At 40.6% G+C, this 20,524-nt stretch overlaps 1 protein-coding gene across 1 annotated transcript in view; it reads right to left on the bottom strand.

The window, feature by feature from the left end:
- Positions 1-20,524, bottom strand: part of fndc1 (fibronectin type III domain containing 1) — a 98,699-nt gene that overhangs the window by 54,330 nt on the left and 23,845 nt on the right. Inside the window, exons 5-8 of the mRNA XM_071412994.1 lie at positions 4,329-4,610; positions 3,934-4,032; positions 1,083-1,200; positions 730-917 (exon numbers count right to left, since the gene is read on the bottom strand). Of these exons, the coding sequence (XP_071269095.1) occupies positions 730-917; positions 1,083-1,200; positions 3,934-4,032; positions 4,329-4,610 (687 nt within the window). The remainder of the gene's footprint in view (positions 1-729; positions 918-1,082; positions 1,201-3,933; positions 4,033-4,328; positions 4,611-20,524) is intronic.

The raw sequence follows: 20,524 nt of genomic DNA, 5'->3' as shown, positions 1-20,524 counted from the left end.
CACTGGAACACACAACTGGACAATAATCAAGATAAGACAAAACTAGAGCCTGTAGGACTTGCTTTTTGGAGTGTGGTGTCAAAAAGCAGAACATATTTTTATTATGGACAGACCTCTCCCCATCTTTACAACCATTGAATCTATATGTTTTGACCATGACAGTTCACAGTCTAAGGTAAGGAGGGATTGAATGGAACAATCTGTATTAAATATGAATCAACGCCAAAACCTATGATTTACCCTTAAATCTTTCATTGTATGACACTGTATGACTCATGTGACTCTTTGGAAATTTAAATAAAAGAAAATAGCAGCTTTCATCAAGAAAATACAATTTTCTCTCTTAAAGGGGCAATCTTATAGAAACCCATTGATTCTTGAATGTCATTTATGAATGCCTCATGAGCTTAGTTCAACTGTCATACAACATCAGAAAACAAAATATAACTTTGTTTTACTCCAATGTTTGTAAACAAAGTAAATGTAAATAAACACTGTAAAGCCTCATAACGTGGTTCAAACTATAATGTTGATATCATGGATGGTCAGTCCATAGTCTGTCTGTTAATCTGAGAGTGGTTACATCTCCGCAGCCACATCACTAATCCCTTTAACAAAACAGTCGCTTTTGTATTGTTTGAACTGTAGATTGCCACTTTAAAAGATGGGAAATGACATTGAAGACTTGGGGTTATCCTTTCTTTTCAGACAGGAAGTTAGACAACCTACCCGATTCTGGGGTCCTCTGGAACACAGATGTGCTCCACTTGCCATGGTTGTCTCCCTTGGAGATGCGGACAGAAAACTCGTACATCCTGTCAGCTGACAGGGTATCTATCAGCAGCCTCCTCTGGTTGGTCTCCTTGTACTCCCATCGAGCAGACTCACCCTTCTCCCTGTACTTCACTGTGTAGTGTCTGGAGAGGGGAAAATAGATTATATGATCCCTCTCTCTCTCTCTCTCTCTCTCTCTCTCTCTCTCTCTCTCTCTCTCTCTCTCTCTCTCTCTCTCTCTCTCTCTCTCTCTCTCTCTTTCTTTCTCACAGACACACAAAAACACACACACACTCTCTCTCTCTCACCTGGAGCCCCCAGGGAGGACCTTCTCCATCTCGATGGACGGGTCCACCCAGCTGATGAGGACAGACTGAGGGGACATGACCCTCACGCTGATGTCTTTGGCCTCATGCTCCTCAGGCTCTGTGTGGGGGATACACAACACACAACATGGTCTGGAGGTCTGCAGGTCTAAGCACAATGAACTGAAAATAAGTTACTATACTCTTAGAAAAAAAGGTTCTATCTAGAACATAAAAGGGTTCTTTGGCTGTCCCCATAGGAGAACCCTTTGAATAACCTTTTTTTGGTTCCAGGTAGAACCCTTTTGGGTTCCAGGTAGAGCCCTTTTGTGTTTCAGGTAGAACCCTTTCCACAGAGGTTCTACCTGGAACCAAAAAGGGTTCTCATATGGGGACAGACGAAGAACCCCTCCTGTACTCCCTCTTCACTCATGACTGCAAGGCTAGGCATGACTCCAACACCATCATTAAATTTGCCGATGACACAACAGTGGTAGGCCTGATCACCGACAACGACAAGACAGCCTAAAGGGAAGAGGTCAGAGACCTAGCCGTGTGGTGCCAGGACAACAACCTCTCCCTCAACGTGATCAAGTCAAAGGAGATGATTGTGGACTACAGGAAAAAGAGGACCGAGCACGCCCCCATTCTCATCGACAGGGCTGCAGTGGAGCAGGTTGAGAGCTTCAAGTTCCTTGGTGTCCACATCACCAACAAACTAACATGGTCCAAGCACACCAAGACAGATGTGAAGAGGGCACGACAGAACCTATTCCCCCTCAGGAGACTGAAAGGATTTGGCATGGGTCCTCAGATCCTCAAAAAGTTCTACAGCTGCACCATCGAGAGCATCCTCACTGGTTGCATCACTGCCTGGTATGGCAACTGTGCGGCCTCCGACCGCAAGGCACTACAGAGGGTAGTGCGAACGGCCCAGTACATTGGCCCAGTACATGGGGCCAAGCTTTCTGCCATCCAGGACCTCTATACCAGGCGGTGTCAGAGGAAGGCCCTAAAAATTGTCAAAGACTCCAGCCACCCTAGTCATAGACTGTTCTCTCTGCTACCGCATGGCAAGCGGTACCGGAGTGCCAAGTCTAGGTCCAAGAGGCTTCTAAACAGCTTCTACCCCCAAGCCATAAGACTCCTGAACATCTAGTCAAATGGCTACCCAGACTATTTGCATTGTCCCCCCCAGCTCTCCCCCTCTTTACACCTCTGCTACTCTCTGTTGTCATCTAAGCATAGTCACTTTAATAACTCTACCTACATGTACATACTACCTCAACTGACCGGTGCCCCCGCAATTTGACTCTGTATCGGTACCACCCTTTATATAGTCTCGGTATTGTTAGTTACTGCTGCTCTTTAATTACTTGTTACTTTTATCACTTATTCTTATCCGTATTTCTTTGAAACTGCATTGTTGGTTAGGGGTTCATAAGTAAGCATTTCACTGTAAGGTCTACACCTGTTGTATTCGGCACATGTGACTAATCAAATTTGATTTGATTTGAACCCTTTTTTCTAAGCGTGTGCGTTACTGAAATGTAGTCTGTTTTTACATTGCTATATGAGGAGAGGTGTTGAAATGGTGTAAAACTCTAAAACGTGTGTTGTGTCATGTGGTTTGAGTGTTGTAATAATATAATATAATAATATAAGAATGTAATAATACAATACAATATAAAATTGTAATAATATAATAATGTATTAATTAAATATAATAATGTAGCAATATAATAATGTAATAATATAATAACACCATATAACAATATAATGATGTAATAATGTAATAATACAATATAATCATGTAATAATATAATATAATCATGTAATAATATAATATAATCATGTAATAATACAATATAATCATGTAATAATACAATATAATCATGTAATAATATAATATAATAATGTAGCAATATAATAATGTAATAATATAATAATGTAATAATGTAATAATACAATATAATCATGTAATAATATAATAATACCATATAATAATATAATAATGTAATAATACCATATAATAATTTAATAATGTAACACTGTAACAATACCATATAATAATATAATAATGTAATAATACCATATAATAATATAATCATGTAATAATATAATAATACAATATAATAATATAATAATGTAATACTGTAATAATACCATATAATAATATAATAATGTATTACTGTAATAATACCATATAATGATATAATAATATAATAATGTAATAATATAATAATGTAACAATATAATAATGTAACAATATAATAATGTAATAATATAATAATGTAACAATATAATAATGTAACAATATAATAATGTAATATTATAATAATGCAATAATAATATAATAATGTAATACTGTAATAATACCATATAATAATATAATAATATAATAATGTAATAATATAATAATGTAACAATATAATAATGTAATAATATAATACTGTAATAATACCATATAATAATATAATCATGTAATAATGTAATAATACGATATAATCATGTAATAATATAATCATGTAATAATATAATCATGTAATAATATAATAATATTGTAATAATGTAATAATATAATAATGTAATATTATAATCTAATCATGTAAAAAATTTAATAATGTAATATAATAATATGATCATGTAATTATATAATATTGTAATAATATTGTAATAGTGTAATAATATAATAATGTAATCATATAATATAATTAGAAGCTTGAGTGTTGTCTGAAGATGATTTCCTTGCAGCTGGATGTAGTTAATTAAGAGTGTTTATAAAGGCTCATGAAGCTGTTATAAAGGCTTCTAAGGATGTTGTAAAGACTCATAACATGGTCATAAGGTGTACCTGGTGGAGCTTTTTTGGTCAGGGTGGCCCTGTTGCTTGGCGCGCTCCGCCCCGTTGCTCTCTGTGCCTGCAGTGATACCACATAGACGGACTCAGAGGCTACGAACAGAGAGACATAGGCCAGCGTTTAAACTCGAAAGACAACAAGTAGGCGACCAGTACGATGAAAAAAACTTTAGTAAACTATGTACTGGTAATATCTACAAAGAATACATACGCTGTAAGTAGATGAACCATTATATAACATCAAGACGCACAACTGCAACGCGTTTATACTAGTGGACTCTTCTTCAGGCTGAAATTTAGATTACCTGCCATTTAAGGGCCCACCTTCTAATTCCCTCATCACACAACAATATGCAAAGTCGGTGTGAGAGAGATCCAGGTGCTCTTACCTAGTTTGTGGTTGTGTCTGTTTCTCTGGTCTGCCTGTGGCTGGGTGTGGTGTTGTTGGTGTTGGGACCTCTGGTCCAGCAGGGCTGGCCCTGCCCTGGCCCTCTCTGGTTGACGAGGGCCGGAGGACGACTGGGGGGGTCTCCGGATCCGCTGCCCCCTGGGGGAGGTTAGGCCTGAGGGGTGCAATGCCTCATCTACCCCTGTTTCTGTTCCTGTCCTCACATGGATCCTCACAGGGGGGTCAGACCTGGGCCGGGTGTCTGGAGTAGGAGATGGACGAGCTGGAAGAGAGAGAAAAATATCGCTGAAGTGCAGTATGGTTCACCTGACCCTGATAAGACCATAAGGAATCTCAGGTTCACATGCAGATCGCTGCAATCACTTCTATGAGTTTCTATCTCATCATTATGCTTTGAGATGTTTCAAAGGCCGTGGAGTACTCAGGGAAGCTCCCCATACGTCCCACTGCTCAAAAGGAATTATTCTCCAATAATCAAAACAAGTTACAGTATCTGAGACGCTGTAACTATTGGAGATGTCACAACGTGGACACAGACAGGGACCACGGACCACACAATCTTCCCATGTCATCTGCTGCTACTTCCTGTTTCCTACTTCCTGGTGTTATCACATGATATCTGTCTGACTCCAGCCTGGACAGTCGTCTCAGACAGACAGCCAGACAGTTCCGCCATCCATCTTCTCTTCCCCAGCCCTCTTGTGCTTCGCTGGCATGCCGAGTAATAGCATTGACAACATAATGAAAAACATTTCCCTCCCTTTCCTTTCCCCCCCCCATCTCTCATCCCTCTTTCTCATAATCATTGTCAGATGAAAGGCTGCGCGGTCTTCTTTCCCTCAGAGTGAATGAATGCCTTTGCAGCAGAGGTTGATACAATCCAGTCAGACAGAGTGATAAAGTAGATGTGGGCATAAGATAGGGTCATGCAGGGTTAGTCACTACGCTCTTATGAAATGAATATGTGGGAGTTATTACTTGCTGGATCAGTGAAGGAGAGATGAGAAGAGGAGAAGTGAAGAGAAGAAAGTAAAGAAGGATAGGAGGATAGGACAAGAGTTCCCGACAGGACAGAAGCAGTCTGTGTGTGAGAGGGTTCGCTGACCTATCTCTGCCCTGCCACAACTAATCCCCCCTTCTCTCTCTCTCTCTCTCTCTCTCTCTCTCTCTCTCTCTCTCTCTCTCTCTCTCTCTCTCTCTCTCTCTCTCTCTCTCTCTCTCTCTCTCTCTCTCTCTCTCTCTCTCTCTCTCAATTCAATTCAATTCAAGGGGCTCTATTGGCATGGGAAACGTGTTAACATTGCCAAAGCAAGTGAGGTAGATAATATACAAAAGTGAAATAAACAATAAAAATTTACAGTAAACATTACACTCACAGATGTTTCAAAACAATAAAGACATTACAAATGTCATATTATGTATATATACAGTGTTGTAACAATGTACAAATGGTTAAAGTGCGCAAGGGAAAATAAATAAGCATAAATATGGGTTGTATTTACAATGGTGTTTGTTCTTCACTGGTTGACCTTTTCTTGTGGAAACAGGTCACAAATCTTGCTGCTGTGATGGCACACTGTGGTATTTCACCCAGTAGATATGGGAGTTTATCAAAATCGGTTTGTTTTCGAATTCTTTGTGGATCTGTGTAATCTGAGGGAAATGATGTGTCTCTAATATGGTCATACATTTGGCAGGAGGTTAGGAAGTGCAGCTCAGTTTCCACCTCATTTTGTGGGCAGTGTGCACGTAGCCGGTCTTCTCTTGAGAGCCATGTCTGCCTACGGCGGCCTTTCTCAATAGCAAGGCTATGCTCACTGAGTCTGTACATAGTCAAAGCTTTCCTTAAGTTTGGGTCAGTCACAGTGGTCAGGTATTCTGCCACTGTGTACTCTCTGTTTAGGGCCAAATAGCATTCTAGTTTGCTCTGTTTTTTTGTTCATTCTTTCCAATGTGTCAGGTAATTATCTTTTTGTTTTCTCATGATTTGGTTGGGTCTAATTGTGCTGCTGTCCTGGGGCTCTGTGGGGTGTGTTTGTGTTTGTGAACAGAGCCCCAGGACCAGCTTGCTTAGGGGACTCTTCTCCAGGTTCATCTCTCTGTAGGTGATGATGTCTCTTTCTCTCTGTCTCTCTCTCTTTGTCTCTGTCTCTCTCTCTCTCTTTGTCTCAGTCAATTCAATTCAATTCAATTTGCTTTATTGGCATGACATAACAATGTACATAAGAATGAGAATCAAAATTGTCAACGGGACAACAGTAACAACAATAATCATGTGTCAAAATAACCATACATTGAACAATAACAATAAGCATACAGTAGAGTACATGTGCAGGTTGATTGGTCTGTCAGACACTGTCCCTCAACTTATGGCAGGCAGCAATGTAGTGCGCTGCCAACCCACAGCTCTCTGCGTCCTCCCCCAACAGGATGGGTAGCCTATCCTCGTCAGAGAGGTCTTTGAAACCTTGAATAAGGGTTTCAAATTTGGGAAAATGACACTCTATTTCTTTTATATTTTGACATTTTGTCAGGAAATGCAGCTCCGTCTCAGGTTCTGCTGTTGTGCAGTGGTTGCACAGCCTTTCCTCTACAGGGAGCCAGGTTTTCCTGTGTCTACCCTTCTCAATAGCAAGGCTGTGCTTACTGAGCCTGTACTTTGTCAAGGTTTTTCTAAGGTTTTGATCAGTAACCATGGTCAAATATTTAGCCACGGTGTACTGTCGTTTTAGGGCCAGATATCACTGCATTTTGCTTTGTGTTTGTGCTTGTGTTTCCCAATAAGCAATGTAGTTTTGTTTTGAATGTGTTGTAATTTGGTTTATTCTGATTGATTGGACGTTCTGGTCCTGAGGCTTCAGTGTGTTAGTAGAACAGGTTGTGAACTCAGCCCCAGGACCAGCTGGATGAGGGGACTCTTTTCTTTGCTCAGCTCTTGGCATTGCAGGGCTTGGTAATGATATGAGAGGGGGTCACTGTATTTTAGATGTTTCCAAAACTTAATTGCTCTTTTTTGAGTTTTTATTATTAGTGGATATTGGCCTAATTCTGCCCTGTATGCATTGTTTGTAGTTTTCCTCTGGACATGTAGGAGAATCTTACAGAACTCTGCATGCAGGGTTTCAATGGGGTGTTTGTCCCATTTGATGAAATCTTGTTTTGCATGTGGACACCACACCTCGCTGCCATAAAGTGCAATTGGTTCAATGACATATTCAATTAGTTTTAGCCAAATTTTAATAGGTATTTCAATTTGAATTAGCTTTTTAATGGCGTAGAATGCCCTGCGTGCTTTCTCTCTCAGTTCATTCACTGCCTCATTAAGGTGTCCAGTTGAGCTTATTTTTAAACCTAAGTAATTGTAGTGTGTACAGTACTCTATATATTTTGTACCAATTGAGAACTTTGGTCTAATTCCCTGAGATCTGGATCTTCTCTGGAAAATCATTATTTTAGTCTTTTTGGGGTTTACTGCCAGGGCCCAGGTCTGACAGTACTGCTCTAGCAGGTCCAGGCTCTGCTGTAGGCCATGTGCTGTGGGTGACAGCAGGCATAGGTCATCTGCGAAGAGTAGGCATTTAACTTCTGAATTGTGGAGACTAACACCAGGGGCTGAGGATTTTTCTAGAATAGTGGCCAATTCGTTGAGGTAAATATTGAAGAGTGCAGGGCTCAGATTGCAACCCTGACGAAGGCCCCGCCCCTGGTTAAAGAATTCTGTTCTTTTCTTGCCAATTTTAATGCTGCACGTATTGCCAGTATACATTGATTTAATTATGTCATATGTTTTACCCCCTACACCACTTTCAATAAATTTGGAGAACAGTCCTGTATGCCAAATAGAATCAAATGCTTTTTGGAAGTCGATAAAGCAAGCGTATATTTTGTTATTATTTTGGTGGACATGTTTATCTATCAGGGTGTGTAGGGTGTAAATATGATCAGTTGTGCGATGTTTTGGTATAAATCCAATTTGGCTTTTACTCAAGACGTTGTGCTTATTATACAGTCTCTCTCTCTCCCTGTTTCTCACTCTCTCTCTCTCTCTCTCTCTCTCTCTGTCACTCTCTCAATTCAAAATACATTTTTAGGTTCTTTATTGACATGGGAAACATATGTTTACGTTGCCAAAGCAAGTAAAATAGATAACAAACAAAAGTGAAATAAACAATAATAAAATGTACAGTAAACATTACACTTCAAATGTCATATTATGTGTAAATAGCTAAAGTACAAAAGGGAAAATAAATAAACATAAATATGGGTTGTATTTACAATGTTGTTTGTTCTTCACTGGTTGCCCTTTTCTTGTGGCAACAGGTCACAAATCTTCGGAGAATAGATATGGGAGTTTATCAAAATTAGGTTTGATTTCAAATTCTTTGTGGGTAATCTGAGGGAAATGATGTTTCTCTAATATTGTCATACTTTTGTCAGGAGTTTAGGAAGTGCAGCTCAGTTTCCACCTCATTTTGTGGGCAATGTGCACATAGCCTGTCTTCTCTTGAGAGCCAGGTCTGCCTATGGTGGCCTTTTTCAATAGCAAGGCTATGCTCACTGGTCAGGTATTCTGCCACTGTGTACTCTCTGTTTAGGGCCAAATAGCATTCTAGTTCACGCTGGTATTTTTTTTTAATTCTTTCCAATGTGTCAAGTAATTACAGTTGAAGTCAAACGTTTTCATACACCTTAGCCAAATACATTTAAACTCATTTTTTTCATAATTCCTGACATTTAATCCTCGTAAAAATTTCCTGTCAGTTAGGATCACCACTTTATTTTAAGAATGTGAAATGTCAGAATAATAGTAGAGAGAAAGATTTATTTAAGCGTTTATTTCTTTCATCACATTCCCAGTGGGTCAGATGTTTACATACACTCAATAAGTATTTGGTAGCATTGCCTTTAAATGGTTTAACTTGGGTCAAATGTTTCGGGTAGCCTTCCACAAGCTACCCACAATAAGTTGGGTGAATTTTGGCCCATTCCTCCTGATAGAGCTGGTGTAACTGAGTTAGGTTTGTAGGCCTCCTTGGTCGCACATGCTTTTTCAGTTCTGCCCACAAATTTTCTATAGGATTGAGGTCAGGGCTTTCTGATGGCCACTTCAATACCTTGACTTTGTTATCGTTAAGCCATTTTGCCACAACTTTGGAAGTATGCTTGGGGTCATTGTCCATTTGGAAGACCCATTTGCGACCAAGCTTTAAGTTCCTGACTGATGTCTTGAGATGTTGCTTTAATATATCCACATAATTTTCCTACTTCATGATGCCATCTATTTTGTGAAGTGCACCAGTCCCTCCTGCAGCAAAGCACCGCCACAAAATGATGCTGCAACCCCCGTGCTTCACGGTTGGGATGGTGTTCTTCAGCTTGCAAGCGTCCCACTTTTTCCTCCAAACATAACGATGGAAATATGGCCAAACAGTTATATTTTTGTTTCATCAGACCAGAGGACATTTCTCCAAAAAGTACAATCTTTGTCCCCATGTGCAGTTGCAAACCGTAGTCTGGCTTTTTTATGGCAGTTTTGGAGCAGTAGCTTCTTCCTTGCTGAGCGGCCTTTCAGGTTATGTCGATATAGGACTCGTTTTACTGTGGATATAAATACTTTTGTACCTGTTTCCTCCAGCATCTTCACAAGGTCCTTTGCTGTTGTTCTGGGATTGATTTGCACTTTTCGCACCAAAGTACGTTCATCTCTAGGAGACAGAACGCGTCTCCTTCCTGAGCGGTATGACGGCTGCATGGTCCCATGGTGTTTATACTTGCGTACTATTGTTTGTACAGATGAACGTGGTACCTTCAGGTGTTTGTAAATTGCTCCCAAGGATGAACCAGACTTGTGGAGGTCTTGGCCGATTTCTTTTGATTTTCCCATGAAGTCAAGCAAAGAGGCACTGAGTTTGAAGGTAGGCCTAGAAATACATCCACAGGTACACCTCCAATTGACTCAAATGATGTCAATTGGCCTATCAGAAGCTTCTAAAGCCATGACATCATTTTCTGGAATTTTCCAAGCTGTTTAGAGGCACAGTTAACATAGTGTTTGTAAACTTCTGACCCAATGGAATTGTGATACAGTGAATTATAAGTGAAATAATCTGTCTGTAAACAATTGTTGGAAGAATTACTTGTGTCATGCACGAAGTAGATGTCCTAACCGACTTGCCAAAACTATAGTTTGTTAACAAGAAATTTGTGGAGTGGTTGAAAAACAAGTTTTAATGACTCCAACCTAATTGTATGTAAACCTCCGACTTCAACTGTACCTTTTTGTTTCCTCATGATTTGGCTGGGTCTAATTGTGTTGCTGTCCTGGGGCTCTGTGTGGTCTGTTTGTGTTTGTGAACAGAGCCCCAGGACCAGCTTGCTTAGGGGACTCTTCTCCAGGTTCATCTCTCTGTGGGTGATGGCTTTGTTATGGATGGTTTGGGAATCACTTAATTTTAGGTGGTTGTAGAATTTAACGGCTCTTTTCTGGATTTTGACATTTAGCATGTGTCGGCATAATTCTGCTCTGCATGCATTATTTGGTGTTTCACGTTGCCCAGGTCTGACAGAGCCCAGGTCTGACAGAATCTGTGCAGAAGATCTAGGTGCTGCTGTAGGCCCTTCTTGGTTGTGGACAGAAGCACCAGAATATCAGCAAAAAGTTGACATTTGACTTCAGATTCTAGTAGGGTGAGGCCGGGTGCTGCAGACTGTTCTAGTGCCCTCGCCAATTCGTTGATATATATGTTGAAGATGGTGTGGTTCAAGCTCCATCCCTGTTTCACCCCACAGCCATGTGGGAAGAAATGTTTGTTTTTTGCCAATTCTAACCACACACTTGTTGTTTGTGTACATGGATTTTATAATGTTGTATGTTTCCCCCAACACCACTTTCCATCAATTTGTAGAGCAGACCCTCATGCCAAATTGAGTCAAAAGCTTTTTGGAAATCAACAAAGCATGAGAAGACTTTGCCTTTGCTTTGGTTTGTTTGTTTGTCAATTAGGATGTGCAGGGTGAACACGTGGTCTGTCATACAGTCATTTGGCAAAAAGCCTATTTGACATTTGCTCAGTACATTGTTTTCGCTGAGGAAATGTATGAGCCTGCTGTTAATGATAATGAGGAGAATTTCCCCAAGGTTGCTGTTGACACATATCCCAAGGTAGTTATTGGGGTCAAATTTGTCTCCACTTTTGTGGATTGGGGTGATCAGTCCTTGGATCCAAATATTGGGGAAGATGCCAGAGCTAAGGATGATGTTAAAGAGTTTAAGTATAGCCAATTGGAATTTGTGGTCTGCATATTTTATCATTTAATTTAGGATACTATCAACACCACAGGCCTTTTTGGGTTGGAGGGTCTGTATTTTGTTCTGTAGTTCATTCAAGGTAATGTGAGAATCCAGTGGGTTCTGGTAGTCTTTAATAGTTGATTCTATGATTTGTATTTGTTTTTGCTGTTTGTTCTTTGTTAAAGGGCCAAAAAGATTGGAGAAGTAATTTCCGTTTTGGATAGATAACTCTTCGTGTTTATGTTTGTTTAGTGTTTTCCAATTTTCCCGGAAGTGGTAAGAGTCGTTGGATTCTTCAATTACGTTGAGCGCAAGAGGGAGAAAGAACGAGAGAGAGAGAGAGGGAGAGAGAGAGCAAGAGAGAGAGAGGGAGAGAGAGAGAGAGAGAGAGGGGAGAGAGCAAGAGAGAGAGAGAGAGAGAGAGAGAGATAGGGGGAGAGAGAGAGAGAGAGAGAGAGAGAGGGAGAGGGAGAGGGAGAGGGAGAGGGAGAGAGAGAGAGAGCAAGAGGGAGAAAGAACGAGAGAGGGAGAGAGGGAGCAAGAGAGAGAGAGGGAGAGAGAGAGAGATAGAGAGAGGGGAGAGAGCAAGAGAGAGAGAGGGAGAGAGAGAGAGGAAGAGAGAAAAAGCGGAGAGAGCAAGAGAAAGAGAGGGAGAGAGAGAGAGGAAGAGAGAAAAAGCAAGAGAGAGAGAGAGAGAAGGAGAGAGAAGCAGAGAGAGAGAGAAAGAAGGAGAGAGAAGCAGAGAGAGAGAGAGAGGGAGAGAGAGAGAGAGAGAGAGAGAGAAGGAGAGAGAGAGAGAGAGAGAGAGAGAGAGAGAGAGAGAGAGAGAGAGAGAGAGAGAGAGAGAGAGAGAGAGAGAGAGAGAGAGAGAGAGAGAGAGAGAGAGAGAGAGAGAGAGAGAGAGAGAGAGAGAGAGAGAGAGAGAGAGGGGGGAGGCTCCTGCAGAGGGCAGACAGAGGTGTTCCATTTGGTTTCAATCAACTGCATTTTCTTCTATTTCTCTTGTTCTTTCTTCTTCTCATATTCTCTCTCTCTCCTTCTCTCTCTCTCTCTCTCTCTCTCTCTCTCTCTCTCTCTCTCTCTCTCTCTCTCTCTCTCTCTCTCTCTCTCTCTCTCTCTCTCTCTCTCTCTCTCTCTAGCCCCTCACCCTCTCTCTCTCTCTCTAGCCCCTCAAACACTCTCAATTCAATTCAATTCAAGGGGCTTTATTAGCATGGGAAACGTGTTAACATTGCCAAAGCAAGTGAGGTAGATAATATACAAAAGTGAAATAAAGAATAAAAATTAACAGTTAACATTACACATACAGATGTTTCAAAACAAAAAAGACACTACAAATGTCATATTATATATATTTACAGTGTTTATATTTACAGTATCTAGCCCCTCACCCTCTCTCTCTCTCTCTAGCCCCTCACACACGCTCTCTCTCTAGCCCCTCACACACTCTCTCTCTCTAGCCCCTCACCTTCTCTCTCTCTCTCTAGCCCCTCACACACTCTCTCTCTCTAGCCCCTCACCTTCTCTCTCTCTCTCTAGCCCCTCACACACGCTCTCTCTCTAGCCCCTCACCTTCTCTCTCTCTCTCTAGCCCCTCACCTTCTCTCTCTCTCTAGCCCCTAGCCCCTCACACACGCTCTCTCTCTAGCCCCTCACCTTCTCTCTCTCTCTCTAGCCCCTCACACACGCTCTCTCTCTAGCCCCTCACCTTCTCTCTCTCTCTCTAGCCCCTCACACACTCTCTCTCTCTAGCCCCTCACCTTCTCTCTCTCTCTCTAGCCCCTCACACACTCAAATTCAAATTCAAATTCAAGCTGCTTTATTGGCATGAAAAACATTGTGTCAATATTGCCAAAGCAACAATGTATACAATATACATTGTAATACAATTAAAACAATGACAAATAATAATATAGAATGGCAGTAAATAATAATACAAAATTAAATATAAAAATAGTAACAATAAAATGGTAACAGTCAATAGTCGAATGTAATGTATGGTGTAATGCACCACTACCACCACCACCATCATTAAACTGCTATCATTACCATTACCACCCATACCATTACTATTTGGAATGATAAACAACAATAATAATAGTAATAACAATAACAGTAATAACAATAACAGTCATAATAAGTAAGTTACTGCTTACTATGCAGATGTTATTATTCAGTGTCCCTCAGGCTATGGCAGGCAAATACATATTTGGCTGCAAGAGGAGCCATTGCTCCTTCGCCCATGAGTATTTTTAGGTTTTCCTCTGGGTTTAATAAGTTAAAATTTGGAATAAATGTAGTCATTTCTGTGAATAATGAATCTCTTGGTGAGGAATATTTATCACAGTAAAGGAGAAAGTGCATCTCTGTTTCTACCTCCCCTGTCGTGCAGTGACCACATACACGCTCCTCTTTGGGTAGCCATGTCTTTTTATGTCTGCCGGTTTCTATTGCCAATCGGTGGTCACTCAGCCTGTACTTGGTAAGGATCTGTCTCTGCTTCGAATCTCTGACAGAGTAGAGATATTCAGCCAATTCATATTCTCTGTTTAGGGTCAGATAGCAATTTAGTCGGCTTTGGGATTTTGTTTCGTTTTTCCAATGTTGTAAATATGAGTCCTTTGATTGGTTCATGATTTTGTTTATTGGAATTCTTTCTTTTGAAGCAGTGCTGGTGTCAGCTTGGTTGGTTAGGTCCAACACCAGCTGACTGAGAGGGCTCGTTTCTGGGCTCAGCTCTTGGGTTTGAAGTGCTTTAAATTGCAGACTCGAATTTGGACTTGAATTTAGATGTAGCCAAAATTTTAATGATCTTTTCTGTATTTTCATTATTACTGGAAAGCGGCCCAATTCTGCCCTACATGCATTAGTTGGTGTATTTCTCTGGACTTGTAGGATTTTCCGACAGAATTCTGCATGTAGGGTTTCAATTGGATGTTTGTCCCACATTTTAAAGTCCAGTTTATTGAGTGGCCCCCAAACCTCACTTCCGTAAAGAGCTATTGGTAGGATTACACTGTCAAATATTTTGGTCCAAATTCTAATTGGGATGTTGATTTTGAATAATTTCATTTTTATTGCATACAATGCTCTGCGGGCTTTTTCTTTTTCTCTCTCTCTAGCCCCTCACTCTCTCTCGCTAGCCCCTTACCCTCTCTCTCGCTAGCCCCTCACCCTCTCTCTCTCTCTCTCTAGCCCCTTACACACTCTCTCTCTCTCTCTAGCCCCTCACCCTCACTCTCACTCTCTCTCTCTCTCTCAATTCAATTCAATTCAATTCAATTCAATTCAAGGGGCTTTATTGGCATGGGAAACGTGTTAACATTGCCAAAGCAAGTGAGGTAGATATTATACAAAAGTGAAATAAACAATACAAATTAACAGTAAACATTACACATACAGAAGTTTCAAAACAATAAAGACATTACAAATGTTATATTATATATATACAGTGTTGTAACAATGTACAAATGGTTAAAGCACACAAGTTAAAATAAATAAGCATAAATATGGGTTGTATTTACAATGGTGTTTGTTCTTCACTGGTTGCCCTTTTCTTGTGGCAACAGGTCACAAATCTTGCTGCTGTGGTGGCACACTGTGGAATTTCTCCCAGTAGATATGGGAGTTTATCAAAATTGGATTTGTTTTCAAATTCTTTGTGGATCTGTGTAATCTGAGGGAAATATGTCTCTCTAATATGGTCATACATTGTGCAGGAGGTTAGGAAGTGCAGCTCAGTTTCCACCTCATTTTGTGGGCAGTGTGCACATAGCCTGTCTTCTCTTGAGAGCCATGTCTGCCTACGGCGGCCTTTCTCAATAGCAAGGCTATGCTCACTGAGTCTGTACATAGTCAAAGCTTTCCTTAAGTTTGGGTCAGTCACAGTGGTCAGGTATTCTGCCACTGTGTACTCTCTGTTTAGGGCCAAATAGCATTCTAGTTTGCTCTGTTTTTATGTTAATTCTTTCCAATGTGTCAAGTAATTATCTTTTTGTTTTCTCATGATTTGGTTGGGTCTAATTGTGCTGTTGTCCTGGGGCTCTGTGGGGTGTGTTTGTGTTTGTGAACAGAGCCCTAGGACCAGCTTGCTTAGGGGACTCTTCTCCAGGTTCATCTCTCTGTAGGTGATGGCTTTGTTATGGAAGGTTTGGGAATCGCTTCCTTTTAGGTGGTTGTAGAATTTAACGGCTCTTTTCTGGATTTTGATAATTAGTGGGTATCGGCCTAATTCTGCTCTGCATGCATTATTTGGTGTTCTACGTTGTACACGGAGGATATTTTTGCAGAATTCTGCATGCAGAGTCTCAATTTGGTGTTTGTCCCATTTTGTGAAATCTTGGTTGGTGAGCGGACCCCAGACCTCACAACCATAAAGGGCAATGGGCTCTATGACTGATTCAAGTATTTTTAGCTCTCTAGCCCCTCACCCTCTCTCTCTCTCTCTCTCTCTCTCTCTCTCTCTCTCTCTCTCTCTCTCTCTCTCTCTCTCTCTCTCTCTCTCTCTCTCTCTCTCTCTCTCTCTCTCTCTCTCTCTCTCTCCAGCCCCTCACCATCTCTCTAGCCCCCCACACACACTCTCTCTCTCTAGCCCCTCACCCTCACTCGCAACCTCTCTCTCTCTCTCTCTCTCTCTCTCTCTCTCTCTCTCTCTCTCTCTCTCTCTCTCTCTCTCTCTCTCTCTCTCTCTCTCTCTCTCTCTCTAGCCCCTCACCCTCTCTCTCTCCCCTCACACACACTCTCTCTCTCTAGCCCCTCACACACTCTCTCTCTCTAGCCCCTCACACACTCTCTCTCTCTAGCCCCTCACACACTCTCTCTCTCTCTCCCCTCACACACACTCTCTCTCTCTAGCCCCTCACACACTCTCTCTCTCTAGCCCCTCACACACTCTCTCTCTCTAGCCCCTCACACACTCTCTGTCTCTAGCCCCTCACCATCTCTCTCTCCCCTCACAATAACTCTCTCTCTCTCTAGCCCCTCACCCCCTCTCTCTCTCTCTCTCTCTCTCTCTAGCCCATCTCCATCTCTCTCTCTCTCTAGCCCCTCACCATCTCTCTCTCTCTCTCTCTAGCCCCTCACACTCTCTCTCTCTCTCTCTCTCTCTCTAGCCCCTCACACTCTCTCTCTCTCTCTCTCTCTCTCTCTCCCCTCACTCTCTCTCTCTCTCTCTCTCTCGCTCTCTCTCTCTCTCTCTCTCTCTAGCCCCTCACCCTCTCTCTCTCTCTCTTTCTAGCCCCTCACCCTCTCTCTCTCTCTCTACCCCATCACCATCTCTCTCTCTCTCTCTCTCTCTCTCTCTCTACCCCATCACCATCTCTCTCTCTCTCTCTCTCTCTCTCTCTCTCTCTCTCTCTCTCTCTCTCTCTCTCTCTCTCTCTCTCTCTCTCTCTCTCTCTCTCTCTCTCTCTCTCTCTCTCTCTCTCTCTCTCTCTCTCTCTCTCTCTCTACTCTCTCTCTCTCTAGCCCCTCTCTCTCTCTCTCTCTCTCTCTCTCTCTCTCTCTCTCTCTCTCTCTCTCTCTCTCTCTCTCTCTCTCTCTCTCTCTCTCTCTCTCTTACTCAAATTCAAATTCAAATTCAAGCTGCTTTATTGGCATGAAAAACATTGTGTCAATATTGCCAAAGCAACAATGTATACAATATACATTGTAATACAATTAAAACAATGACAAATAATAATATAGAATGGCAGTAAATAATAATACAAAATTAAATATAAAAAATAGTAACAATAAAATGGTAACAGTCAATAGTCGAATGTAATGTATGGTGTAATGCACCACTACCACCACCACTATCATTACTATCATTACCATTACCACCCATACCATTACTATTTGGAATGATAAACAACAATAATAATACTAATAACAATAACAGTAATAACAATAACAGTCATAATAAGTAAGTTACTGCTTACTATGCAGATGTTATTATTCAGTGTCCCTCAGGCTATGGCAGGCAAATACATATTTGGCTGCAAGAGGAGCCATTGCTCCTTCGCCCATGAGTATTTTTAGTTTTTCCTCTGGATTTAATAAGTTAAAATTTGGAATAAATGTAGTCATTTCTGTGAATAATGAATCTCTTGGTGAGGAATATTTATCACAGTAAAGGAGAAAGTGCATCTCTGTTTCTACCTCCCCTGTCGTGCAGTGACCACATACACGCTCCTCTTTGGGTAGCCATGTCTTTTTATGTCTGCCGGTTTCTATTGCCAATCGGTGGTCACTCAGCCTGTACTTGGTAAGGATCTGTCTCTGCTTCGAATCTCTGACAGAGTAGAGATATTCAGCCAATTCATATTCTCTGTTTAGGGTCAGATAGCAATTTAGTCGGCTTTGGGATTTTGTTTCGTTTTTCCAATGTTGTAAATATGAGTCCTTTGATTGGTTCATGATTTTGTTTATTGGAATTCTTTCTTTTGAAGCAGTGCCGGTGTCAGCTTGGTTGGTTAGGTCCAACACCAGCTGACTGAGAGGGCTCGTTTCTGGGCTCAGTTCTTGGGTTTGAAGTGCTTTAAATTGCAGACTCGAATTTGGACTTGAATTTAGATGTAGCCAAAATTTTAATGATCTTTTCTGTATTTTCATTATTACTGGAAAGCGGCCCAATTCTGCCCTACATGCATTAGTTGGTGTATTTGTATTTTCCGACAGAATTCTGCATGTAGGGTTTCAATTGGATGTTTGTCCCACATTTTAAAGTCCAGTTTATTGAGTGGCCCCCAAACCTCACTTCCGTAAAGAGCTATTGGTAGGATTACACTGTCAAATATTTTGGTCCAAATTCTAATTGGGATGTTGATTTTGAATAATTTCATTTTTATTGCATACAATGCTCTGCAGGCTTTTTCTTTGAGTGCATTCACTGCCATATTAAAGTTTCCCGATGCAGATATGGTCAGACCAAGGTAGGTGTAATTTTTTGTGTGTTCAATTATGGTGTTGTTCAGGGTGAATTTATATTTGTGTTTCTGACATCTGTTTTGTTTTTGGAAAATCATGATTTTAGTTTTTGGGAAATTTACTGCCAGGGCCCAATTATGGCAATATTGCTCTAGAATATTAATGTTCTGTTGAAGACCTTCTTTGGTTGGTGATAGAAGTACCAAGTCATCAGCATATAGCAGGTATTTCACCTCTGTGTCAAATAGTGTGAGTCCTGGGGCTGGAGAATGGTCCAACATGTCTGCTAATTCATTGATATAAATGTTGAAAAGATTTGGACTCAAACTACAGCCTTGTCTCACACCTCGACATTGTGAAAAGAATTCTGTTCTTTGGTTTTTGATTTTTATTGCACACTTATTTTCTGTGTACATACATTTTATTAAGTCATACACCTTACCACCAAGCCCACTTTGTAGAATTTTGTAGAATAGCCCTTCGTGCCAAATAGAATCAAATGCTTTTTTAAAGTCAATAAAGCAAACAAAGATTTTGCCCTCTTTTTTTTGGTGGACGTGTTTATTAATTAGTGTGTGTAAGGTGTATATATGGTCAGTAGTGCGATGGTTAGGGAGAAAGCCAATTTGACATTTAGTTATTACATTTTTTTCTTGAAGAAAGGTTTGGATTCTTGAATTCAAAATGTTACAGAAAACCTTTCCCAAGTTACTGTTTACACAAATTCCCCTGTAATTATTGGGGTCTGATTTGTCTCCACTTTTGTGGATAGGGGAGATGAGCCCCTGGTTCCAGACATCAGGGAAGCAGCCAGAAGTTAAAACCATGTTGAACAATTTAAGCACAGCATTTTGCAACTCAGGTGTGCTGTTTTTCAGCATTTCATTTCTGATATTGTCTAGACCACAAGCCTTCTTTGATTTAATAGATTTGAGCTTTTCATTTAGTTCTTGTTGGGTTATTGGGTAATCTAATGGATTTTGGTTATTTTTAATGACTGATTCAAGGATTTTCAATTTTTCTTTAATTTCTAATTGGTTCTGTTTTAAGTCTTTTTGTGGGATGTTTTTGTATAGATTATCAAAATAAGTTTTCCAAATTCCTACATCTTGTATGGCTAATTCTTGTGGCTTTGTTGTGCTTAAATTGTTCCACATGTCCCAGAACTGATTTTGGTCAATTGCGTTTTCAATTTCATCAAGTGTCTTGTTGGTATAATTCAGTTTCTTGCGTTTCAGTGTATGTTTATACTGTTTCAGAGTTTCAAAGTATTCATATCGTAGCTCTGGGTTGTTTTGCTGCTTATGTTTTTTGTTTGACATTTGTCTTAGGTGTTTTCTAATTGTTTTACATTCATTATCAAACCATTTGTCAGAAACATTTTGTTTTTTGTTTCTGATGTTGCATTTCTTTGGTTTTCTCAAATTTGCTTTCGATGCTGCTTTTTGGAATATGCAGTTGATGTTTAGAGTAGCCGAATTGACACCATCTTTATTGTTTTGGTATTGTGAGTTATTAAAAAACTGTATAGAGTTCATCATTTCTTTTGAGTTCAATGTTTCAATGAATCCCTCTGCACTGTTTGGAGCCCATCTGTATGATTGGTTTATGTTGAAGAGTTTATTGGGCAGTTTTTTTGAATGAATATTGCCGGTTAATTTCTTCAAAAACACGTTGATCTGACTGTGATCTGACAATGGTGTCTGTGGTCTGACAGTGAATGCACTAATGGAGGAGGGGTCAATGTCCGTGATGGCATAATCGACTACACTTGTCCCAAGAGCTGAGCAGTAAGTAAACTGACCTAAAGAGTCCCCTCTGATTCTACCATTAAGCATGTACAGGCCTAAGGCTCGACAGAGATGCACTAACTCCTTCCCATTTTTGTTCAGTATTTGGTCAGGACTGTTTCTATTATTTATAATAGGGCTGCTGTACAAGGAGGGGTGACCAAATATGTGGTGGTTACCTCCCGC

Source organism: Salvelinus alpinus, chromosome 8 (assembly GCF_045679555.1).
Source record: "Salvelinus alpinus chromosome 8, SLU_Salpinus.1, whole genome shotgun sequence".
Taxonomy (NCBI): Eukaryota; Metazoa; Chordata; class Actinopteri; order Salmoniformes; family Salmonidae; genus Salvelinus; species Salvelinus alpinus.
Note: the sequence above shows the minus strand (reverse complement) of the source record. Positions and strands in the feature narration are given on the sequence as shown.